Raw genomic sequence first — 26478 nt, 5'->3', positions numbered from 1 at the left:
TCTGACTTCTATCCTGAAGTCTACCCATTCCTCTGTACCATGAGCCTTTCATGAAAGGGACCACAGTTCACTGTCTTTATCCCAACACTCTGTGTAACACAAAAAGGGACAGCAAGAATGAAAGCAACATCAGAGACTAGAATTCTTCCCAATGAACATCCCTGGGCCATTATGGAAGCCAACAAAGTAAGAGCTGATTTGACTGTGGTGAGTTTTGAACACATTGGAAAAGCCCACTTGGTCTCTCAAGCAAAGAGTCAATCAAGTAAGACAGGACAAGCAAAGAGAGCATTCACCCTGCACCAGGCTTAACCTTGACAGATTGGGTATTCCTAACACCAAACTCCCAAACCTAAAATGCTCTAAATGCTGATCCTTTCTGAACATGGTGATGGTGATCAAAAAGTTCTGATCTGGATGCATTTCCTATTTTACATATGCATAAACTATGCAAATTCCCCAAATACTGAGAATTTGTTCTCAAGCATTTTGGATAAGGTAGAGACCCAGTCCATATTAGCAGAGAACTCTCGTGATAGTTCCCACTTTACAGCTGAGAAGAAAAGACCCAGGGAAATTCCTTCACAGATACATGGGAGTCGGACACAGCAGGGCCACGACCTCTGCTACTAGAGGAGAGCACTAGCAGTGGTGGGAGGAAAAGAGGGATCTGTTTCCATCCCTCTTTTCTAAGAGCAACATAGAAAAGACTCGGAGCAGGGGCTCTTCTGAGTTCTTCCCTCCACTAATTCCAGGCACATGGAACACTGACTTGAAGAGAATCAGGAGAGCTAACAAGAAATTATCCTTTTCTAAAACCCTGCAATGCAGGCAAGAAAGGGCTACATGTGGCACTGAGCTTTGTCAGTGACCTTACTTGGAACATGCACTACAGCTCCAGGAGGGGCCAGGGCATCTAACCCATCTCTGTCCACAGAGCTAAACTCATGGTCTTAAATGCATGTCACATACTTCTGACAATAGCTTTATGCCAAGGATGATACCAATCTCCCCATTTCACAGATGGAGACACCGAGGCACTGAAGGGCAGAGCCATATGTTCAAGTGCCAAAGCTAGTAGAGCATATATACACTGGAAACTAGGGGTTGTAAACTCTCTAGCCCTTTCTCTGACATTTATTTTCCATCTTTGTTTGGATACTTTTGCATTAGTTCTCTGAGAAATGGATAGGTTTGGCAGAAAAGGCTAATTAGAAGTCAGGATCTATAATTAACATTATTCACCAATGAGAAGCATCTCTCCTCTCTGAACCTACAATGCAGAGAAGGAAAGGCTGCATTCATATCCCGAGCTTTGTCCGTGGCATTGCTAGGATGTCCACACCAGCTCCCAGGAGGGGCAGGGTATCCATCCCAGCTCTGTCTACAGCTGTGGTAGAGCAAACTACAGGTTCCGATCTGACTCTTGCTGCCACCCTGTGACAAACACTGGCAATGACAAGCAGGAAAACACTGGGCTTAAAGTACAGGTAGGAACAGGGGGTCGGTGACACTGAGTTTCCACCAATGAATCCCCCAGCATCTCCTCCTGACTGTCCCTAAACATGGGCCATTCATGAAGACCATGTGGTCTGGACATGTTCCTTGTCCCCAGAAAAGCACATGGCAGCCACTGAGTATTAATATCAAGGAAAACGAGAGGGTGGTAACAGGTTCGAGATGTCTTAAGGGCTGGGAGGACAGCTGACCTCCTTTGCTGAGACTCTTGGGTTTGTATTCCTTCTCCAGGGTGTGCCCCAAGGCTCCCAAACAGGTGCTGATGTGCATACTTAGAAAGCACCAGAGCCCTGGGTGATGCCAGCTGCCCACTGCTACCAGTCCATCCACATGTCTTCTGGTTGCTTCAAAAGGGGGTAAGCAGTGTGTTCACTGCACCCTCAGCAGAAATTTGTCACAGAGAATGTCCTCTGGTGGGTCCCTATCCCTATCATTTGGGTCTCATACTATGCCCTTACCCAGAGTCTAGAGTACAAGATGAATCTGATTTTTTTTTTTTTAGAGCCAGAGGAAAAAGCCCAGTACCCCCAATCACCACCCCATGGTCCTCTTCCTAGGAGAATGAAATAAAAGGCATGTGAGTCCACACTGTAGTGAGTAATTACACGCTCGGCCAGCCAATGCTGTTGCCATGAGTACCGTGTCTCTCACTTCGGGTTCAAGCTAATTAAGCTCTTTCTTCCACTGCGACCTCCTCTCCAGAGCTCACAGCCAAGATGACGGGACTCGGAGCCAGGAGCACAGTGTGGGCAGCAGTTGCCCCGTCTGTGGGGCGGGCATGATGGAAGCAGGGTGATCCCAGAGAGCTGCATGCTGACGATTGGTTGATACAACCTAAGCTCCAGGCAGGGCTCTCCGCTCTCCTCAGAGAACACTCTTCAGTTTTCCTTAGTTTACATACTTACTGACAGAAACCAGAGGAGGGGGCCCATGAGTAACAGCCCCCCCCCAGGGTGGTCAGAGGAGAGGTTAAGCATCCCCAGTACTGAGAAACTGGAGCTAAGCCTCCAAGGCTACTCCAAAGGAGCTCCCTGCAAACAGACTGGGATCCTTAATTTCTCCTCAGCGGGAGAAAGGGGAAGTCTCCTTGTCAGACTAAAAACTGCTTCCACTGAATGATTCCCTCCACCAGAAGAGATTGACATGACAGGATAGTAGCACCCCTGGCACGGTCTTGCTGAACCAGGCGTGGGCATGGGCCACCAAGAAGAACTAAGAGGTCAGACTCCAACGTGGTCCATTAGGCTCTTGCACAGTTGGATACCTGATCTCTGGATACCCTCTGCTTGACCCAGGATGGAATATGAAAGGCATTCACGTCCCGGGAATGATTTTCCCCCTCATCCCATTCAGCTTCCAGGAAGGCAAGGATGCTGGGCATATCCTAAGGTTTCTGAGAGCTGCCTCCACAGAGCAATGGTCCCCTGACCTTTAGAGACAGCAGACCTGCAGAGCCTGGAGGTCTTGGTCCCCATGCACAGCTCACAAAAAACCCTCCTGTCACCTCCTCGTCACATTAGCCTCCTTCAAGGCAGAGAGGGGCAAGCAGCATCTCATGCATTAAAATAAGATGCAGATTCTGTTGCAATCTGATCCAGAAACCTGGATGCATGAACAGGACCGAGGCTCTTGGTGCTTGCTCATGAAAGGGCCTCTGATTCCTTGTGCTCCTAAGTCAGGACACCGGATGGGAATATGTACTGAAGATAATACTTCTCCAGCTGCCTTGACCTTCCCAAGGACCCAGGAGGGATATGGGGGAGGAAAGGATGAGGGAGGAGGGACTTGCTCATAGATGCTGCAGTCCTGTTCCTGGCCCTGTGTGGACAGAGAGCTCACCACTAACCTCCAGTTCTCATGGCAGCGGGAAAGGTGGAGAAACCATTCCAGGGAAGCTTAGCTTCATCCATCACTTCTGGATGTGCCAGACTGGGCTCTGCCCCAGGCCTCATTCTCAAGCACTGGAGGCCAAGGTCACCTACAGCTACCGGAGGACACAAACCGGTGAAAAGCAAACCTACAAATGTGTAGTTCAGTTATATTCGGGATCCGGGCTGTCAAAGCAGTCACTGGGGTACAATTGCTGGGTGGGTTTTGATGCCTCTGGTTAAGCAAAAGCAGGCACCAAGACTACAGGCTGTCTAGGAAGAAGAATAACTCATTCCTGGCCAAGGCTCAAGAAGATATGTCAACTTTAATAAACAATAATAGAAATTCTAGAAATATAGACAGAGACTTCTAAATGTGGGGATGAGCTAGTGAGCTTAGACCAAGCAGAAGAAAATTAAGATGGTCTAACCTCCACCCAGAGGGAGAGCTGAGAACTGTGAACAGTGCTGAGACCCTTCCACAGCAGGAAGCAGGGTCCTTCCCATCCAACAGCTGCCTGTCAGTGCTTCGCTAGGCTCACCCCAGACACACACTCAATGCTGCCTGGCCTTAAGGACAGAGAAGGGCAAAGCCATCTCCCATTTACAGAATTCTCATTTAGAAGCCCAGAATCCTAAGCCTTGATCACCCCAGGGAAATGGAAACACAGGACACAAAGCCAGGCCCTGATGTTCTCAACCAACCCAGCACTGAGAAAGCTGGAGCTATACCACTTCCTTCATGCAAAGTCCAATGGTATTCAGTAGCCGGAGTATATTTCCTTAAAGGAACTGGGCCATCCTCAACCTTGGAGCATCCTCGCCGTCCTGTTTGCAAGTCCTCATCAAACTGCTTGTAGCTCGATAACCTCTGGGCTGCAAAAGCCCAAGTCCAGGCATTCTTCCCAAAGCTAGTACAGCAGCCTGGTCCCAGCCGCTGTGTGCAGCTCAGACTCACATCTGTAAAGATCTGCATTTACTCTAGAGTCTAGGCATCATGGCATAATTACCTTATTTTAATTAGCTGTTGTTAATTCCTGTTATTACTGTTACCCTTAATTTATTTGACTGCTAAAATGAGGGCATTGGGGAGCTGAGGGAGACAGCTTGCTCTCTGCTAGCAAACCATTACATCATGGCTTATCTTTTTAAAGCTAGTCTTTAAAAATCAGTTCCAGCCAATCTAAAAATTCCTAACTGTGATGATCTTATAGGTTGTAATAACAATGAAGAAAGCTGCCTTAAGATCCTTTTTTCTAAACTCGGTTTTTAAAAAAAAAGAAATGAAAGCAAATGCAACCTAGCCATAGATTATTTGAAAGCATAATTTGTATGAGTGGTAGTGTTTCGAAATCATCCAAATCCCCATAGCCCTACCATTCCAAGGCTGGAATAAATAGTGAAAACTAAATAGCACTTGCCAAAACTGAGCCTTTCCTGTTTAAGTCTATGCTAAACATGACATATATGACTTCATTTAATCCTAATAACAGTGCCAATGAATAGATTTATTTTTTTTCTCTCAGGAAAAGAAACCACAGCATTTTGTATACCTTGATTAAGTTCGTACAGCCTGTGAGAAGCTAAGCAATACTTGAATCCAGATGTGCATGGTTCTAGAACCTTGTTCTAGGCACCATCTTGGCTATCTCCATGTGTAAAGAGGAATAGCTTGGTCACATATGTTAGAAAGGTTGGGTGACTATAGATTGGGCATCTGAAATGTGACCTGGCTCTTGGTAAACATCCAACAAACAGCAGTATGTTGTTGTCAGAAGCATTTTCAGTTTCCCTCATGGTCAACTTTTGTGCTAGGGAGCCACAGGGAAGATGGGAACAGCAAAGGGGCCTCAAAGGGCTTGGGAGATCAGGGAAGAGCCTAAACATCACCAAACAGCAAACTAGATGCCAAGGTCAACTGTGATGATCTGAGTAATGCCCTAAAAGCAAAGGCGAAGAGGGTGAGGGGAGCACCCGTGCAGAGCCTTTAGTAGAGTGGGAACTCAGATCCTGAACTCAGGCATTGGGCTGAGAAGACTGAGAGATCAGAAGGCTGCTACAAGGACCAGAGACTGGGATGGTAGGAAGAAGAGAAGACCAAGGAGAAAAGACTAGGAAAGAGAGAATTCCAAGAAGGGACTGAACAAGTGAGTTCCTGGAGCTCAAGCACGGCTGATAAATGGCCCACGTATGTCCCTGAAGGCATGACTGACCATCATGGGGAAGAAAGTAGTAGTGCAGGGCCTCCTGGCCAGTATCTCTGCCATGTTACTTCCTACTTTCCTCTCCAGCATCAATGAAATACCATCTTGTTGGCAAAGCCTCCTTCAACTCCAGATCAGAGCTGGCCCTCTAGTCACATGCTACTTGCCTTGCTATAGCAGCATAGAGGCACCAGTATGCACTAGTCTGGTCATTTCAGAAATTCCTGATTCCTGCTCTAGACTGTAATGCCCATGAGGGTTGGAGAGTGTTATCTTAAACTGTCCCTACAAGGCATAATTCTTAAGTCAGAGGGGCAGGTTGAAAAAAAAAAAAAAACTCTTGTGGAATGAAAAATGAATGAACGAGCTATCAAGTAAAGACTGTCTTCTCTTGCTCTTGCCAAGGACCAACTATGGTCCAGTGCAACAAAGTCCCCTCTGGAGATGCCCTCCACATTCTCCCTATAAATGAAATGGGAAGTGGAGAAAGAATGTGTTATTGATATATTTTGACATCCTGGACTAAAAGCTGCTACCCAAGAAGGAAAGGTCTAATAGCCATCATCTCTCAAATTGATGCTGTACCAGGACTTCTATAAGGAATGGGATGTCTCTCCTTACCCCAGCCCACCCCTCCTCCTGCAGCCAACAAGGATGCGGTGATCCTATGGTGATCCTACAGGGATAGCTGAAGCAGTTCAACTCACCCTCGCACACAGACAACACACTTGGTAAAGGCTTTCCCTTCCCCTTCCCACATCCTGGGGAGAACTTCTCGGACCTGTGATAGCTATGGACTGCTTATTGTATTTTAACTAAGGAAAAGAACTGATCAAATTAGTTTCTAAACAACCATGAAGTGTCATTTGATATGACACATCTTTGGGTCCACATGCATGAGCACATACATGTATATTAAGCATGCACACACATACACACAGAGAGAGAGAGAGAGAGAGAGAGAGAGAGAGAGAGAGAGAGAGAGAGAGAGAGAGAGAGAGAGAGAGATCTTCTGTGAAGCACAACAGAGGACATTTTTCTTAGAGGTTCAGCTAATGACCCGCCCCCCCAGTAACTGGCAGTCACAGTTGAGGACAGGGTAGACCTGGTGTGAACCTGTCTTTTCTCTTATGATCTTATTGATCATGGCCTGTAAAGTTCATCCATCCTCTACAAATATTTATAGACAGTGACTGCTATCAAAGCTAAAGCCAAAGACCCTGTTCTGGAGAGCTGGCATCCTTGAGATGAGCCCAGGATAAAACAATGCCCCCCGACCATAAGAGTGGATATGTGACCGACTCAAAGAGAGTAAAAGTTGAGATGGCAGCTGCTGCTCTTTGTTGGCTTCCTAAGACTTCCAGACACTGAGAAAAATTCTATCTCCATGATCTAATTTATATTCACAGTGATTCAATTAGATAGAGATCATTTCAAGATGAAGAAAATAGAGAGCTAAGAAACTGTGCTAGGCTATGTCCTGCCCACATGTAGAGGCAGGATTTGAACCATTTCCAGCTCATTTCTAGCCTCATGAAGCTCTTCGGTCCATTGCCCCAATGTTGGTAGAAAGCTCACAGGGACATTGTTTCAGGGGCCCATGTCCTCTTCCTGAACCACTAAGAGGACCACTCTCTCTGCCCATCTCTAGCCTGAGCTGTGAATATCTCGCACTTGTTGAATCTAGACTAGATTTGTTTTTAATTTGGCAGTTTAAAGCAATTAATGTCATTTAGTCAAGCGTGTTATTAAGTCCACATTCAAGGAAAGATGGTTCGGGAGAAATGAATATACCAGGTTACATAAATACCAATTTACTCACTGTCTAAAATATCACAAAACTTCACCATATGTCAAATATTTTAGTCCCTTTATTCCTGCCTTTTACATTGAGCGATGACTCCATTCTCATACACAACTCGGAGAGGCTACGGCACAAGGAATCTTGGTGGGTGGGGGGAGAATGTTAGCAGAAGCACAGAATTTTTTTTTAACTAAAATTGAGGATCGCTTCTGTTTCCCTTCATCCTGGAGCTGTTTTAATCCTCTCTTGGCCATTCAGCTAAGTCCTGTCTGATGAGTCTGCTACCAGCCTACAAAGCTGGGGAGAACCAGCGGCAGCTCCACATTTCCATCCTCCTGCAGACACCAGGTGTGGACAGGGCAGAGGCCGATGATGCTGGTAGAAGGAGTGGGTGCTTGGACCACATGAAATGAAGAAGGATCCCTACCCACTGAAGAGAAGACCGGGAAACAAATGAGGTCTGATCTCCTGCCCTCTGGAGCCAAAGCACTCGGCCTGGAAGGACTTTCAAGCTCTCTCCTGTGCAGAACCAAGGGAAAGGCACCAATTTCAGATCTGTGAACCAGGCATCTGCACTCTCCGATATGGAGGTTTCATTTAGCAACATCATGCCAAAACAACCAAAAGGAAGGAGGGGAAACCCGTATCTGAGTGGCAAGAATTCTCAGGAAGGGGTAGGTGATAAGGTTAACTGAAACAAATGTGACCATAGAGATCAAATGTGCATCTGGGATGGATCCATCCAACAGACCTTCCCCTGTCTAGCTTCAAGATCTTGGCCAGGTTTCCTCACATGCAGCATGAAGAGGAGACACAGTTCTGGAGCTTCTCGTTAGGCTTACTGAAAGGACCGTTTCCACCTTTAATCGCTTGTCAAGAGGCCTTGTCCTGGCACCCTGAGAAAGAAAGGGAATAGTTCCTGACTTCAGAAAAACAGCTGATGCTGGAGATATGCAAGCGATTAACTGCTCCATGGGTAGAGTAAAAACCCCAATGGTGCTGCACCATTGGGAGGTGGCAGCCAATCCAACACGGGTACCATAGCACTGTGCAGAGGATGTAAGAAGACAGCGTTCTATATGTTCTCAAGACTGCTTGTCCGGTCTGTACTCCCCAAAGCCCACTGTTCCAGTCTTCCTCCTGTCCTCTTCATTGTTTCTACATAGACTCATTTCCAAACTGCCTCTGACTGGGCCTACCGCACTGCAGAACCCCATGGTCACACTTGGAGCCCATAAAGGTGACCAATAGCAGCAAGAAAAGCAAATGCAAACAAACACAGCTGAAAATACAAGTGCTTCTCACATATGCTAGGATGGCACCCAAGCAACCTGCCAAACGATGCAAATATTTAGTATACATAACACTATGACATGGTGTGACTCGGAAACAGTCCACTCTTGAGTAAGGCCTCCCAGGTATACAAATCAAACACTCCCTGGAGGAGAAAAATCATAATGAAAATTCTTTTTAAAACAATTGTTTGGCATACATATAATTAAGTAAATGGTGAGTTTACTTAATGTGTACTTGTTTATGTTTACATTGAAAATTAAATCTTGGTTAGATAATATTTGATATTGCAGGACACAGGGCATCTTGCTCATTCTCCAGAGTTGATCAATTGTTCATTTTATAATCATGAACTCCACATCACAGAAAAACATAGTCTAAAAACAACTGAAATGTATTTAGGGCTATTTTAGAAATTTTGCCCTAATTCCAAACCAGAAATTTGTAGAACTATTTTCTTTCCTTTAGAAACTCATCTACAACTCAGACAGTTATTTTAAGAATCAAAGACTTTAGCACAATACAACTCAAAGAAATAGAAGTACTGTGTTGATACTTACATACTTGGGTACCGTGGTCAGAAAACATTAAAAATCTTATTTTCCCTAATTAAACTACATTAAGCTTCTTTAGGTGCAGAAAACTTTGTATGAACAGTAAAAACAAAACAAAAAGGAACAAACAAACAAACAAAAACACTGGGGATCATGACGTAAGATAATCCCGACTGGAGCCAAAGGTGTTTTACCCAGCAATCATGGGTACCGTGTGGTATGGCCCCCTGGACAGGGAAAACTCACATTGTGTTGGAAACCAGGGATGCAATGAAGTCACAGACACAGCACAGGAGAGTCCCAGAAACAAGTTACAGTTAATTAAGTGTTTGATTTTGATTTTGAATTTGCTTTTGGTCACAATCTTTTTTACTGTTAGCAGATTTTTCTCAGCCTCCACATTCATTTACATGAGCTCGTGTGAAGTTGCAACCCATGGTTTAAGAAGCTATTCATGCCAGAGCAGGGTGCCAACTATATACCCTCAAGATCACGTGGCTGTCCAAGAACAACAGAGTGTTAAACTGCGTATCTCTAGCCCAGGACAAGAAGAGAATTAAGATTTTACTGTGGCTTCTGATGAATGCATAATAACATCATAAGGTTGAAAAACTATGAGTTGAACAATGTGGTAGGTCAGGGACCATCTGCAGAGACCTCATCATTCATATAGACCTGCATTCAAAAATCAGTGTTAGGGTTTACCAGCTTTACCAGCCTGTGTAGTCACATGATCACCCTGAACTTAAGTTCTTCTATGATTATGAGCATACCTACCTCATGGGACGATCTGGATGATAAAATGACTGTTAACACTGTAACTGTCTATTTACCTATAGATGCTGCTGCTGCTACTGCTGTTACCGAACGAAGCACAGCTTTCATCCCAGAATCAAGCTGAGCTAGCCTGTTATTTGCAGGTAACACTTAGAGCACCTTCTTGTATACCTCGAATCATGAAATCAATTTATTGGGCATAGCTAACATTTCAAAATGATCAGAGCATATTAAGGGTAGGATGCTGTAACACATCAGAATAGAAATAAGGTGAGTAGAATAAAATCACAACAGAGCATAAAACATAACACCAGACTGCAATCAGGCATGGTTGTGAGGGCTCACATCACCACACCCAGAAGGCTTGGATCAAGAGTTCGGGCTATGTCTGGGCTATATCGAAAGATCCTATCTCGATGGTGGTGGTGGTGGTTATGATAATTAATAGCAAATTGCATCCCAGAGAATAAGAATAAGCAATGATTGGGAAAATGAGTTTCACCTCTGAGGCTGTGTAAGAAGCAATGCAGTGCACATGACTTACTGTGCACACGGTTTGCTTTAAAAGTTTGAAAGGCACTGCCTCAGGAAAACACACAGTTCTGTACCCATCAGGACCCTGGGAGAGCAATCCTTGCACAAGGAAGAGGAGAGACCTTTTATTGAAAGCAGATGGCACCTTTCCTACTGGTGCTCACCAAACAATTTTCTGCTAAAGGGCTGGAAACCACAGGTCCCCGCAACCTATTTGGGAAGAAGAAATGCCATCCGTGATAGGTCAACCAATTTCTCTCCATCTCACAAATTGGAGAGTGGCTACTTCACCGGCACTCAGTGATTTCTAAATAAACTGCTTCAACAATCGGCCGCGCACCTGGCTGCCTTCAAACTTCCAAGATGAAATGCCTGGCTTGTTTCAAAGTCTACGTTTCTACTGCCGAGGAAGCCTCCATTTGGGCTATCCGTTCTGAGGAAGGACAGATGCATGCCAGGTTGGAGTTTCTTCCTGGTTCTGGAACAGAGTTCCCATAGCCTCTGGCCCAGCACAGACTCTACACAGAGAGACATATCAGCAAACCAAGGTACACAGGCCAGAAAGGATGAGAAGGACTTCCCCTTAGAGGAGGCCAGAAGCCTTCCCTGAACCAAATAGACATAGCATTTCTCAAAGCATGGGCTAAGGACCACCAAAACCCTGAGACAGAGCTTCGTGCAGATCCCTGGGCTCTGACCATGTTCACTGAATCAGAACTTCTTAGTGTCCGACCTGGAAACAGTGGGTTTTAACCAGATCCCTATGTGACATGTGTCATGTTAACCCAGACCCTACAAGATGGAACTGAGTAGCCAGACAGGGGGAGCAAGGTCAGAAGTGGGGTGAGCAATGGCATAGACACAGCGATGGAGATGTGACACAGTCGGATGCATTTGGGGGATGTAAGCGGGACACTGTCACTGAAACATTTGGGGTGAAGACTAGAGAGGTGAGCAGAGCAGCAGAGAAATCCTGGCACCCTGTCCCAGGCTCTGCACCTCTCATCAATGAATGAGTATGGAAGCAGGAAGGAATAAAACATTTACAGCATCTCACCAAAAGCAGATGCATGAATGTGAACCTCAGAACAAAGCTACAGATCTGCCCCAGGTCATAGTAGTCTATCTAATCTGGACTTGTATTGAAGGCAAGGAGAAGGTGAAGGCCTTGGGTTTCAAGATGGGTTGTGAGCTTTGAGTAAACATTTGAAAGACAACGCTCCCTCCCACCCTCACCTATGAAAAAAACTCTCCAGATAACCCAGTGAGACAAAGCACTGTGGCTGCCAGAGATTCACTAGGAACAGTCTCTCCAGGTGAAATTCCGGCTTACATGAGACTTAACTGAGCAGAGGTTGCAAATGTCTCCTTTGGCAAAATGCAAACGAAGGGAGTTTCCATAAGGCCACTATGGTGCTTGGAAGGTCCCAGCAGGACCCAGGACTGTCTCCTCATGTCACCCAAGAAGCCTACCCATGAGATACAGGGCCACTCCTTCCCTTTATATCCTCAAGGCCCTGTTGTCAGGCGAGGGCTCATGCTTGGTAGACAGGACCTAGTTTAACCATCCTAGACAACTGGACATTAGAATGCACATGCCATAAAAAATAGCCCAAAGTAGCTCCAGACTCTTCTTCCCAAGCATCCCTCCCTGCAGAAAGATGCTAAAACCAGCCCCTGCCTGGGTACAGGCTGGGTGACCTGTAAGCCCGGTTCTGTGCAGTCTGCAGGTATAGGAAGCTGCAGAGATATACCTCCAGATAGCACGCAACAAGCAACTCAGAAATCTAGCATCACTCACGTAAACAAACAACACACAGATTAAAGGGAACCCCTCCTTGCGAAGTCCGGGTCATGCTCTGCACACAAGTTGAAGCTGGAAGGGCCTCCCAGGGGAGGAAACACTGGTGAAGTTTGCTGCCCTGTGAAGGTGAAGGGGAGAGAAATTAGAATTCACATTTCTCTCTAATGTCACTGGGAATGTGGCATGTGGGCACTTTATGGAATTAGCTGCCGCAGCTTCCTAATTGCCTTTGCGGAGTCGCCTCCCCAGGTTGATGGTGGCGCGGCTGTGGGCCATCAGTCTCGCTTGGTGCTCCTCGTGCACCCGCCCGGCACTGCGGTGCTCCTGCAGCAGCTGCCAGGCCCCGCACTGCAGAGGCACTAGGACCCCTCAGCTGCATGCTTCCAAAAGAGACGCCCTGCAGTAAGGGTACTGATGCAAAAGGGCAGGGATGCCCCCAGAGGCAAGGAGGGGGTCATCTGGCTAAGGCAAGTGGAGACAGTGGCCTCTGCTGTCTGGTCATTGGTACCTGCTGGCATTCAGGGGGTTATGGGTCTGCCCACGGGGTTTCAGAGCTACATACTCTTCCCAGATCAGCCCCCAGGTTTTGCAGCATCCAGCAGCCTAACACTGGTGCTCAGAAAATGGGTACTGGACAGTAAATGGGGAAAGGGGCAGAAGCCCTTCATCCTCCTCCAGTGCCCAGCACCACTCTGTGCATCACTAGCTTGCAAGGACAAGAAAGAGCCTGGACAAGCTATTCCTTCCTTTGTTTATCTGAACACTGATGCACGCCATGAGAAAAATGCTGAGTCCCATTCCATAGGCAGTTCTGTGCCAGGTGCCAAAAGAGAAGCCTCACCGGGTCAGAAAGAGCAAGGCTGTCCTAGGGTATCAAATTCCTGCTCGCTGTCCCCTGCCTATCAGGACTCAGGAGATAAGGGGGCCTCTGAATATCACACATCTCCAGACCTGCCAGGGGCATGGAAGAATTTGCCAGACTCATTCCATACAAAATGAAACTGACCCTGGGGTTCAAAGGGCCATGGCCTTCAAGGTGGCTGACAATTGTTCAGAAAGAAGAGAAGGAGGAGGAAGAAGAGGAAGAGGAGGAGAAGAGGAAGAGACTTCATTGAGAGAAAAGGAAAAACATACAAATGAAGAAAAAACAAAACCAGACATGAACACAGGAAACATCCAGGAAAGAGGGACAAATAATGGGGCCATAATGCTAGTAACCCATTAACCAAGGAAGACAAACTGACTAGATGCTCCCCAGGTACCCGGCTCTGTGTGACCTCTATTGTGTGGCACTGTACTTAAGCCTACCATGACCTCAGTGTAGAAATGGAACCTATGCCATCAATGAAAAGGTAAGACGGACCAAGCTAGATCTCAAAGCCAGATCTGTCTGGTCCCGGAGCCTCAGAGTCCAAGAGGTTATTCTACTTACTACCCAAAACCACTCTGAATACACAAGGGGAAAGTTTACCAAATTCAACTGCATAAGGAAGAACTACAGAACGATAGAGATCTGAGCACCTGCCTCTCCTTCCCTTCCTGTCTCCTTTAAAGTCCTTGTTATACAAGAAACAAGACAAGTGAGCACAGCTGGGAAGAAGCTGCAACCTTTATGATCTATACAAAGACCAAGCAAGGGACCTATGGCTGGCCCTAGGAAATACCCCAAAGCTTCCCTCTGACACCACCCCACTCGATAAGCAAGGCCCAAAAAACCTAGCTGCTGAGCACAGCTGTTGAACACAGCTTCATTTTCCGTCTCTGTTTGTGTGTCTTTAGCAGAGATGATTTTAGACCTGGAGGAAAACCGTGTTTAAATAGATAGGACACAACAGTACAAATTACACATAAGCTGCCGCCTAAGAATCCCTGGTAGAGTTCAATGGCGAGCAGCTTGGTGACGGTCTGCAAACAATGTGCCGAAAGCCTCACCATCACCTGCTCTCTCAGCAGCCAGAACCTGGTGTGTGGAAGCTATGCGTCAGGAGTAGTAATGCTGATAGAAACAGCATTACAATGGTCCACTATTTACAAACACTTCCTCAGAAGTCCTAATTTCCAAGCATCCTGCACACATCTTACTAAGACCTCTCAGTTCTGCCCTAGAAGCTAATACCTCTAATTCTATTTGCTAGACAGGAACAGTGAGGTTCAGCAACTGACTTATGGAGACTCCAAAGCAGTACCATCTAGATCCCAACCTCAATGGCTGGCTCAGACTGTCAGCTCTATACAGATGTCTGTTCCCAAGACTGATCCCTTCTCTTAAAAACAATTTTTTTAAGTTAATCCCCTGATTTCTTTCTAAGTCTCTCTATATTTCCTACCAGCCTTAAGGCATTCATCTTCAGAAAGAGAGAAAACATGCAAAGCTTGCTCCTCGAGTAGAAAAACCAGCTACGGTTTCATAGCTCTGGAACTCCTGTGCTGGGTAACGCTTGCTCTCAGTCATTTCCCAAAGGTAAGTGGGCTGTGAACAGTCTGCAGAGAGACTTGTCTTCCTTCAGAGTGACCAGCACTCTTAATGTTCTGTAATACTTAAGCTTGGGAACAAAACTGGAAGGGGGTGGTAATTAATTACCAAATTTCCTTTAGAAAAAAAAATAGTGACTATCAAACACACCTATATGCAAACCCAAAGTCCTGGATTTGTTGCCTTTTAGTGGTTGGGTTGGGCTATTCTGTCTGAATCAGTGTGTGGTTTTTGTGTAAAACTGAACGACAAGTGTCCCCGCTGGGACAAACCAGGCTAGGGCTAAGATAAAATATTTAAACTTCAGCATCGCTGTCCCAGAAGCCAAATGAGTGGTACTTATTTCTGAGGGAACCAAAAGTGTATGTCCATTGAGCTGTCTGCGTAACGGCTCACCCATACTGTTCCCATAGGCGGTCCACTAATGATGGAAACCTATGGTAGTTGTAGTGCAGAGCTGTGTGCTAGGACTCAGGGCTGAAAACTACCTACATCCAATAGATTTACAGCCTCCCCGCATCTCTTGTTCTTTAGATGCTTTTCAACCTCCGCTTCGACAAATACAACGGGAAAGGCACTGTGGATGGTACAGGCACAGGGAGCAAAACACTAGCCCTACATAGTCAACGTGTGCCTTGTATAGAGAACAGCTGGACAATGTCACAGCAAGAACGACCTTCCACTCCACAGCCCCCCGCTTTTACCATGTGACGGACAAGAGTGGGAGAGTTTGGACAAGAAAACAAAAATATCGATTCCCAAGAATGCATACTAATTGTATCTGTGTCACCAGGCCTCTGTCCATTAATGTGCACGACACGTTTCCTTAATGTAACCACCGAGGGGCCAAAAGGACAGTAATTTCAAGCCTGTCTCTCATTCTTCACTAATAAGGAAACAGGACATTGACATGACAGAGTAGCCAAAAAATAAGGGTTTCTTAGGTCACATATTGATCTTCACACTTGCTGAGGGTCACACAATCCCATCACCCTCAGAGCCTGATGTCACAGATGCTTACATTATTTGTAAACTGTAATAGTGGGTGTGGCATCAGTACATTCATGTGAGTGCCCAAGGAGGCAAGAAGCAGGCATGAGATCCCCTAGAGCTGGAGCAGCTATGAGACACCCAACATGGGTGCTGGGAACTGAACTCCAGTTCTCTGCAAGCATGCTTAACCACTGAGCCACACCATCCACCCCTATGTGTGCTGTTTTATATGTGAATCAAAGCCTGAGCTGAGCAGATCAGTGGGTACGTGGCACAGTTCACCCCTAAAACAAGTGCAAAAGCGAACAGACAAAATAAACCTCCTCAGCTGTCCCTAGTTCACCATGTTAGAAATCTAGAACCAGATATAGATGCCTGGTCTCCTCCTGAGAGCCAAGAATTAGGAGCTGTCAGAAAATTAAGAAGTAGACCAGTGTGGTGGCACACCATAATTCCACCACGTAGGATGTTGAGAAAAGAGACACTCTAGGCCAGCCTGGGCTGTTGTGAGACCACGTCTCAAAAAACCATAAGCTATTTTGAAAAGGAAGAGTGGGAAGGGATAGAAGGAAAGGTGGTGATAGGGGAAAAAAATTAAGACAGAAATTCAAAGTTATGCTAAGAGCATGGGTGGGTCCAGATTTGGATCTAGATTTAAGGGTTTCATAAGCCACTTATTCCCTTCATATCTTTTGAAAACATGAGCCCAAAGTCTTAAGAAAATATGTCACCCGTACTGAACAAACTTAGGGAGATGAGTGGCTGGCCTGAGTCGTCAGTGAAAACAGGAAGGAAAAATGCCGCCTGGGTTTTGAAGAAGAGTCAAGTGTTCAGGTCATGGCTGAGACAGGAACTTGGTCAGCAGCTTTACAGGGTTGTTCTTTCTCTTAGACTAAGGTGGTGCTAGAACAACCTAAATGCATGCTGCCCCTGCCAACCATCATCTTAGCAGCTCTGTTGCTGCCCGTTGGCATTCACTCACATCTGGTGGTGCAGCACAAATCCACCCTGCAAGGTAAGGCAGCTTGACTTCATCACGGGGCCCAATCACCAATGAGTTTGACAGGAGAGCAGTTTTTATTACCCCTGCTGAAGACTGGGGGTCTGAGGGAGTATGAACAGCTAGACCATCATTGTTCGGGTCCACAAGCTCTACCTGTCCTCTGAGAGCACCACAGATTTGACTCCAGTAACGCTCAGGTGAAATAGGCAATATAGGCAGACCTAATAATACAAGGAGAGGCAGAGCCCTGCAGATCAAAAGACCCTGTTCCCAAGCTGTTTCACCTCCTGAAACCTGCAACTAATGCAGGTCGCCTCTGTGTGGATCCAAATGGGCACCAGGGAAGTGTTCAGCTCACACCAAACACTAAAGGAAACAAACTAGCCCCCATTCTTTTCCTCGCCAACTCCAGTGGGCATATTCTTGGATACCTGAGCCGATTATGACCTTGGCAGATTTCCAGAAATCCAGGGGCCAGTCAGACTTTACAATTCTGTGACAGTCACGAAAACAAATGGCTCTTGAGCACTTGCAGCCTACTGACCCAAATGAATGAGATTTTCTTTCATGGCTGACGTCTACTGCTGCTCACAACAGCTTTGCACATAAGCAGTTTTAAAAGGTTCTCGGTTACTATAGGAAAGCCCACCTCCAAGACTTCAAGGCACTGGTACCCAGAGAGAGGTGGCAAATGGTGCTCATTCAACCTCTTTAAGGACACAGAGCAGGATTGCAGATGCTCAAGGCCAAAACACAGCAGCAGGGCTGCCAAGCAATCGCTGGAGAGGACAGGGACAGCAGGAAGAGCCAAGGAACACCAGGTGCCCTTGCTTCCTGCGGGGGGGTGACAGATGGCTATCCCCACAAGCTGCTTCACCTCTCTGTACCCCTCCCCACCTCCTATTGGTCTCCAACACCATTGTTCAAGAAGTCCCTGGGAAAGTCTGAACTTTCCAAAGGCCAGCAGGAAACGGTGTTCTAACAGGATGTGTTCTGCTGTTACCTATGCTGACATGTTGTCCAAGGGGACACTAGAGTTAAGAAGTGTCCACTTTGGCTGTGGCACACGTACTATAGCAAGGTAAATGTCTGGATGCATTGGGTTTTCCTATGACTTATGAATCAGTCATCTATCTATCTATCTATCTATCTATCTATCTATCTATCTATCTATCTATCATCTATCTATCTAGAGCAGAACTCTGTCAGCCTGACCCACTGCCCAGGAAGCAAGGCAGATCATGGCTGATACACTCCAGGGAACACCTTCTCCTGTCTAGGAAGGGAGCTAGATTATGTATGTAACTCATCCAGACAGGAACTGTACTGTATAGCCACATCCCTCTGGCCTATGGCACTCGTACCTTGTCGGCTACCAGGTGGATCGCCTTGCTCCTAACAACCCATGCATGCATTCACTCCCCAAATCCACAGGTATTTAGGAATCCAGGTACCAGCGTGTTCAGCAAGGATGACCTGAAGAACTTTGTGTGCATGGTGCAACCCACAATTCCCACCAAAGCATTGGGGCTGGGGAAGGGGCTTTTCATGTGCTAAACACTGTGCTAAGAGCTTTGCATATTTTATTTCTTGGACCACATTGGCCTCCTTTCCAATTTAAAGGTACCAGTACCGGTTCTGAAATGTTAAACCACAAGGTGACCCAGATAGAAAATGGAGATAAGAGTCGAAAAATCTAAGTTCTTATGACTCTAAGACCGTCCTCTCAGCCATTATCCTGGTCTTAATGATTTTTGAAGTAATTTCCAGATGTTACCACATCTCATCTCCCAAGAACTCCGTGCTAGAGAAATCCAGGTATTACTTTCTCCCAAACAGCAACTTGGGTTTCCAAAAGATCACATAAAGTATGTGGCCAGAGATGCAGACTCCAGAAGCCTAGCTCGGCTATTTGAAGAGGGTGCTTAACTTTTGCAAGCCTCAGTTAGTGGTCTGTGAAATGGGCCAAACAGTAATCCCTGCCCTATTAGCTTAATGACAGATCTGATGTTGTTTTTGAGATAGGTCATTGACTAGCCTCAAACCACAGTTCTCTTGCTTCAGCCTCCCCGTTGCTGGGATTATAGGTCTGTACCGCTGTATCCCACTTGTTGGAAGGATTTAATAGAATGACCCTGAAGTGATTATCGCAGGACCTGATATAGAGAGACTACAGAACTAATGCTCTCTGCTTCTACTATTAGATTAAGTGACTTGCCCGGGGCTCCTCGGGAAATGACAGAGAAGATAAGCAGACAAAACCCCTAGGCCAGTAACCTTTCTTTTAAGAGCCCATCTCTAAGGGATGAGTATCTCTGCAAATGCTTCAAGCTCGTCAATGGAGCAAGGATGGGCAAAGGAAATCTCATAACAAATAAGACCAAAGGTGAGATGCCTAGGAGGAAAACCAGCAAGTCAAAGACATCTTGTCCCACAGAAGGCTTAGCCAGGGAACAGTAGACCCCCAGACTTGGTTTAAGCACTTTAACACTCTGCTTTCTGCATTTTGTGACCAACCAACAGGCCCTGAAAATTACACAGCTGTCCCTGTTCTTAGCAGTTCCTCACATTCCAGCTGTATAGAGAGATTCTATACCAGAATTCTGGATTGTTCTGTTTGGTGAGCCTTTCTAGCAACCCAAGATGAGGTCCTCTCCATCCACGGGGAGTATCAGGCACTCTGTAAGAGCAGCATCCACCTGGTTGGCAGAGACATACCCACAGGCACAAACTCAGTAGCTATGATGGTAATGACAGGTACAACCCCCTATATGGGCTGGCAGTTGCTCTCCCTAAAACGCATAACCAGTGGTTTGTGGTATGAACTCCCAGCATTTAAGGCTCTTCTCAGCTTGCTAGTCTGGATTATTTACCTACACAACAGCTCTTTTTTCCCTTAGGAAAAGTTGTGGTCATCCATTCTTTGTCGAGAGAGATTGCATTCCTTTCCAGTACATCTTTGGAACACATGATTTGGTCTCTGAGTTGTTTGTTTTCCCAATCCTGATCTTGGGTAACTGAGAAGCTATCTAACAGATGCATTTATTACAAATCACAGAATGCAATGCCTCCTTTAAATGGCCCAATGAGTCCTTTCACAGGGGCTGCTCAAAGCAAACAAAAACTTGTCATGTTCTAGAAACACTATATTTTTTTTTCAAAGTTTATTTGTGTAATAAATTTCTGCTGGTTTGGTGTGCAGAGCATCCCACAACACATCGGCTACACAGCTGCCCAAGGCACTGAGGGTGGCTCCGAGCAAGAACCACTGTTTTTGCAAGGGCTCGGTGAGTTTACTTGAGAGTCCGCTGATGGCTACGCACTCAGGGGAACCTGAGGAGTGTAGCCGCTCTTCTTCCTCACTGCCTGTCTCCTTTCCTTGAAAGAAAAGGCACATTTTGGTTAATGGACTGAGCAGAACAGAAGAAGGGTCATCAGGGTCTTCAGAGCCAGGTTTCAGGAACCTCTCTGTGTGAATGGTACATAGGCCATTAACTCTTCATGTGAAAATGGCGTTAATAGAAAGTGACCTCTCATATGCTAATTCATAGACTGACACTTTATGGCATCTATTTAATTTCTTCCATGGTCTCAGACACAACAAAACCTCTAAGTCAAATTACAGCATCTTAAGCAACTTACACCCACTAACATTCTATGCTTCAAAGACCCTGGAAGTCTCCGCTCCAGGGCCATTTTCTCTGATGCTGCTGCTACAGGAGGTGGGGGACCCTGACAGACCTTGTGCATTCGGATAAAGAAAAGGCCCATTTGTTGGCTTCGAGGATGGCAAATCTGGATTAATGACAACCCTGAGACAAAGGATCCTGCTCACATGAGATGTGCACTCATTTTAGCAAGCTCAGCACACTTAGCCATTTATTGGCTGCCTTATGTGGGAGCACCATGGACCAGTGGAGATCAATCAAAAACAGAGTCTGAAGTCCCAAATTTGCACTCCCATGGATATGGTGCTGCAAACTGAAGAGAGGAAATTGGAGCCAAGGCCTTAAGTACACAGGAGTGACGGCTTCTTATGTTTTCGTGGATCCTACCACACGGTGAAAATCTTCGTCAAAACCTGAAAACACTAATCATGCTTGTCCATGCCTGAGAGGGTTCATAACCAGTAGACGATTTGATATTCACGTGTCTTCCCAAAAATCACACTGGCGGCATAACAGCTGCAGCCATTTATTAATTAATAAGAGAAAGAGATCACACTATTAACGCATCAAAACTCCCAGCCGCCTGGGAAACCTGGAGTTCACCTCCAACAAGAATTTTATTCATATCTCCAGCCCCTTAATTGTGATAAGCATATACAAATCTCTTTGAGAGGCACAGGCTGCTATAGTTCCTAGGAAAAGAGAGAAAGCAGGGTATCTCTGACAGAGAAGAAATCTTCAGGAAAGGGACAGGAAAAAAAAAAAAGAAAAGAAAAACAATCAACCATAGGTTTGTACAAGAACTTACCAAGGGGCCATGTGGGCATTAAGAGTTCAGACACCTATCAAACATGTATCCTGGTGTCAGAACTAAGGAGACCTAACTGTCATGTCAGAAATGTCAAGACTTTAAAAGATAATATAAAAGAAGAAAGTCTGCCCATCTGGAGCGAATGTACCTCGGCAACACAGGCTGTGTATCCTTGGGGACGGCAGGTAATTATCTTAATTCTGAAAGAGCAGAGCCTCCTTCGAGATCTCAGGACAGCACAGCACAGACCACCACCACCCCATTTGCAATTCACAAATTTCTTTGTTAATTATTTAAAAAGTCCATTGATTTCCGCATTGATGAAAAGTCATAATTGTAAAGATGGCTAAAGAGATCGGCCTTTTGCTTTGCTGGCTCTGTCCTGTGGAGAGAGACATCAAGTTTATGTATTAGAGCCATCTCAATAAATAGTTGATAGCACAAAAGCCTGCTTGTGCATTTCAAGAATCAAATGGTCTAGTGAGTGCCACAGGGGCTGTCCAAGGAAGCCATGGACTCTTTGCTGATGTTTACGGCAGAAGCACATATTACCTGTGTGCACCGTCTCAATTCTGGAAAACATCACTAGAACCCAATATTCCCGGGGACATCCATCCCCTGTATGCAGGTCAAAACAAAATGAGAAACTCAGCTTCAGAGGAAATGTCCCTGCGGAGGAGGGGATGAAAATCAAGCCCATTTCGTGACTTTTATTGCAAATGTTAAAGGTATGGGTGGCTTTGTGTCTAACAGCCAGATCCTCAGACCCATTAGAAGACTTCTCAGTGAATCCCAGGACAGAGAGGTGACCAAAGTACTCCTCCCTCCTGGAAAGAACCCAGACAAAGCACATTCTTTGGGGAAAATGAAGCAAGATTGGGCAGCTGAATACTGGCATGGATATGTCAAATAGGAAGTTAATTAAAAGCTGAAGAGAATGGGAAGCCCTGCGGTATCTGCCGGTGAAGGAAGCAGCTGACAGGCACACTGGCACACGGCTTCAGAGGGCATCTAACAACCCCAAACCTGCTCAGGAGTCACTCCCACCCTCCCCACAGCCCAAACACACAACTTTAAAAATTCTCTGGCTCCCCATACTTTATAAATGCCTGCTGAGAAGGAAACGAATAGATTGCTATTCCCATGTTCAACTAAGGCAAGAAGAAAAAACTAAGAGAGGAAGCCTGCATAGAAGACCCACCATAGGATAGGATCCTATAGGACTAAGCTACGGTAGGGAGAACTGGGTCACCACACAGGACACTGACCCTGTAGGGTGGTGAACCACTGTGTTACCCATGCATGTTTACTTTAGAGTTCACTGCAAGTCACATTACCTAACAAAGCATGTTGCCAAAATGGCAGATCTCCCAGTCTCTAAACACCTCAAAGTAGATGGCCAATTCTTATTTCACTTATAGTTACAATAATTACTTTGGAGCGTTTAGGTCCTAGATCAAAAGAGAAAAGGAGAAATGAAGAGAGGAAGAAAGGAAAGAAGGAAGAAGGAAGGAAGGAAGGAAGGCTTCCATTCTAAAAACAAACATGCTACTTCACGACATGAAGCCCCAGTTAGAAAACTACATAAATACATAAAACTATATCATAGCACATGGTATAGTTTTTTTTTCTTAACTGAGAATCAAATGTGAATGTACCTCACAATGAAATTATAGTCTGTTATGCAACCCAGTATTGTCACCTGTGAACTCGCTTAACACAGTGTTAATGCATTTTCCAAATGAATTTTTTAACTCGTTTTCAAAGCATCTCAATTGTTAAGACACAGAGATGTGGTGCATAGATGTGTACTGTTTTGATTTAAGAAGTTAAGTCCTAATGAAGATGGCCAGAAACTTGAAGATAAGCAGGGGGGTGAGGATACCCTTGCTTTTCTGAGTGCTGCCTCCTCTCCAACACTCAGAGCATCTCCACTCTCTTCTCATTACTGCTAAACTCTGAACCAATGTTCCTCAGCATATTAAAGAATGCATTCACATTTGGCTCAAAGGTTTCTTTAAAACGCTTCCTAAACCATCTTATCCACCCTCCTAGTCACTCAGGAAAGTATCTGACAAGGAACCCAAAGCCATCAGTATTTCACCACCCCTGTTGTGAAAGATTACAAACCCCAGTCCTAGAGCAGATACCCACCCTGGACCCTACCCAAAAGCCCAAATTTACCTTCTCCCCTCAAATTAGTTACAAAACGCCAGACAGCAGCAAGGAAAGACAACAAAGCACTAAACAGCTGGGAATAATTACACAATTGTCAGGCTGCAAATTCAACAAGGGCAGAGCAAGGCTGGTGAATTCAGTATCAGGAACTATGCCGAGGAGAAACATCTTAGCCATTGCCAGTTTACTATTATACAATAACCAATAATAGGGCTAATGGGATTTGCGCAGCATACATGTGTGTGTGTGTGTGTGTGTGTGTGTGTGTGTGTGTGTGTGTGTGTGTGTGTGCGCGCGCGCGCGCGCGCGCGCGCAAACTTCCAAGAGAAGACAAATATATTTCATGTGCTCCCCAAAAATGTGAACTAGAAGCTATCTAAGTAAAACCAAGACCAAAAAGAGAGGGGGTCCTTTTGGAACTGCTACAACTCCAACCCGCAGATAAGAAATATTTCTTTAAAGTTATACAATATCCTCACACTCAGAGCATCTCAGAATTCAAAGCATGGGCAAAATACACAGTCTGTGTCACAGTCCGGAGCTTGTCACATAAAACATCTGACAAGCAGGCAAAAAGCCAGAGTACAGGCAAGACTGGACCAGATCAAAAGGATACCAGAGAGAAAGGCCACTCCTATAAATGTGGAGGGTAGCAGGTACATAAATGACTGTCTTTCATTAAGGCAGGTCAAGTTTTATCAACTGACTAAATTTCAGAGAACTTCTTCCCAGTCTAAAGGTGAACAGTCTTCTCTCTGGCTTCAAAGATTCAGTGCCTGGCATTTTTTTCCCCAGCATACCTTGCCATTTTATTACTGAATGATGCTTTATTATAGTATTTGAATTTCATGTGGCAAACAGTTTCATATAATGCCCCGAAATGCTACTTTCTGAAACGGAATGCCATAAATAAAATATGGACTTGGTTACCAGGCAGCATGCGCAACACATATGGTACATTGGCCCAAAAAACGCATCTTAAAATGCTTAAAAGTTAACTTAACAATTTAAGCTGATTATACCCATTCTCCGAGAATTATCCCCTAAAAGCCATCCTTATTTTCTACTGTCAGGAGAGTATCTGGATTAATTGGTTCGTTTACCAACTTAAAATTCTCACCCGCTCTGATCTCCACCCCCACCACCACCAGCTCATCCTTTATTTTAAAGGGGAGAAAGAGGGCCGGCCGTATATCTCAAGATGTAATTTTAAGCATAATGCTACCAGTTTGAATTAAAATTGATGCAGCTTCTGATAACCACCTAATAATCAATTCTCCATTCTCATTACTTTACAGAAATATATGGACGCAGACCAATTTCTTAAGTTTGTGGACCACTCTCCTAGCTTATTACCCGGCGGTGCAGCTGAGTGGAAAGATAACCACATCCATTCGCCTTATCTGTAATGATGTAATGCACCCCGGCCCTGGGTCTAGATGATTGGGGAGTAATGGGATTGTAAGGCTGAGGGGATGACAAACAATGCTTCTGGTATCTCTCCAATACACTGAACCCTATGACTCCTTGCAAGGTGGAAGCTCAGAGAACAGACGCCGCCGATTCTGCCCCTTGGAAGAAGTTAGCATCTTTTAGCCAGAGAAGCATCTGCTCTCACACTGAGACAGCAATCCGGACAACTGCGAGAAGAGCCATGCAAACACACTGTTTCCAAGCCCCAGCCAGGACGGTTCGAGTGAGTATCCTGCTTTTCTTTGTGTTTGGAATCAAGTGTCATCTAAAAATAACCGGTTGGTAGGGAGAAGTCACTGCGCGGTACAATGCCAAGAACGGAGATCAGAGACTACTCTGATAACTGATGCAGCTCTGAGCTCACGTTTGTTTGGAAAAACTAAATCTGCCTCCATTTTCTGTGCTAGAAGAATCATCGCTGTCTGTCACCACAGAAACCTTACCTTTTGCAGAAGCTGGGAACCCGAGTACTTGGCAGCAATGGATTTTATCTCCCCACCAAAAGCGGAGGCCCACAGCTTCACTCTATGGGGAGAAAGGAGCAGAGGGAAGAAATGTAATACAGTGTCACCGTCACACAGGCGCACACACCGCTGTGGCTGAAAGAACGGGGCGATAGAACATTAAAGGAAAAGGAAAGAAAGATGGGGGGAAAAAGCTCTCCCTCACAAACCAACAGCACCGGAGTGCTGAACTCTGCGCGGGATGGGGACAGGGGTCAACGGAGTTCAGAAGGTGTAAAGTCTCCCCAGCTCGGGCTTTCATAGAAACAATTGCCTGGTTACTTAAACACGTAAAGTGAGCATCACCTGGCAAATACTACTTTGAAAAAAATCCACCCATCCCCCCCAACTTCCCCACCCCCCTGCTTCCCGGAAAAGTAGGATGGCAAGGTAGCCGAAAAGGAGACCATTAAACAGCCCGCGGAAGTTGCAGTCGGTAAACAGGCTCGAAACTTGGCGCTGTCACTTCGGGTGAACCTCTCCAGGTCTACTCCCCAGCCCCTGGGAAGGGGCGAGAAGGTCCCACCCTAGTCTCCCGCCGCTGGGTGCTGATGCTGGGAGGCAGGTGCAAGAGGCGAGGCCCGCACCCGCCGCGGGTCCTGCCCAGCCGCACCTGCAGGCTCCCAAACTTGGGCGCCTCGACTCTCTCTCGGGCGCTAGCCGCCCCTCCCCGGGAGTCCCAGCACCAAGGCACTTACACGGAGAGCGGGATCTGCTGCTCGGAGCGCACCACGTCCCCCAGCGCGGCGTAGAGAAGCGCGGTGGCTAGAAGCGCCGAGGCCCCCCGGGACGCGCAGCACAGCGAGCCTGGCCCGGCCATCCTGGCGGCGGCGGCGGCGGCGGCAGCGACTGGAGCGGCCGCGGAGAGCTGCGCCGGGCGGGCGGTGGGCGAGCGCGCTGGGCTGCCTGCTCTGCCGCGCGCCGCCCCTCCTGCCTCTCGCACGCCGGGCTCACTTGGGGAGCAGGGGGGAGGGAGGAGCGGCGGGGGGGGGGAGGGGAGGGCGGAGAGGAGGCGGGAGG

The 26478-nt window shown here is 46.2% G+C and overlaps 1 protein-coding gene across 1 annotated transcript in view; it reads right to left on the bottom strand.

The window, feature by feature from the left end:
• CACNA2D3 (calcium voltage-gated channel auxiliary subunit alpha2delta 3) overlaps nucleotides 1-26278 on the bottom strand; it is a gene marked incomplete at both ends in the record, with an annotated part of 779660 nt that extends 753382 nt beyond the window's left edge. Inside the window, 2 exons of the mRNA XM_080926621.1 lie at nucleotides 25399-25480; nucleotides 26157-26278. Coding sequence (XP_080782747.1) covers nucleotides 25399-25480; nucleotides 26157-26278 — 204 coding nt within the window. The remainder of the gene's footprint in view (nucleotides 1-25398; nucleotides 25481-26156) is intronic.
• Nucleotides 26279-26478: the final 200 nt, after the last annotated feature.

This window comes from Micromys minutus (genome assembly GCF_963924665.1).
Source record: "Micromys minutus genome assembly, chromosome: 12".
NCBI classification, from domain to species: Eukaryota; Metazoa; Chordata; class Mammalia; order Rodentia; family Muridae; genus Micromys; species Micromys minutus.
The sequence above is the reverse complement of the archived record's forward strand: the minus strand, read 5'-3'. Positions and strand labels throughout refer to the sequence as shown.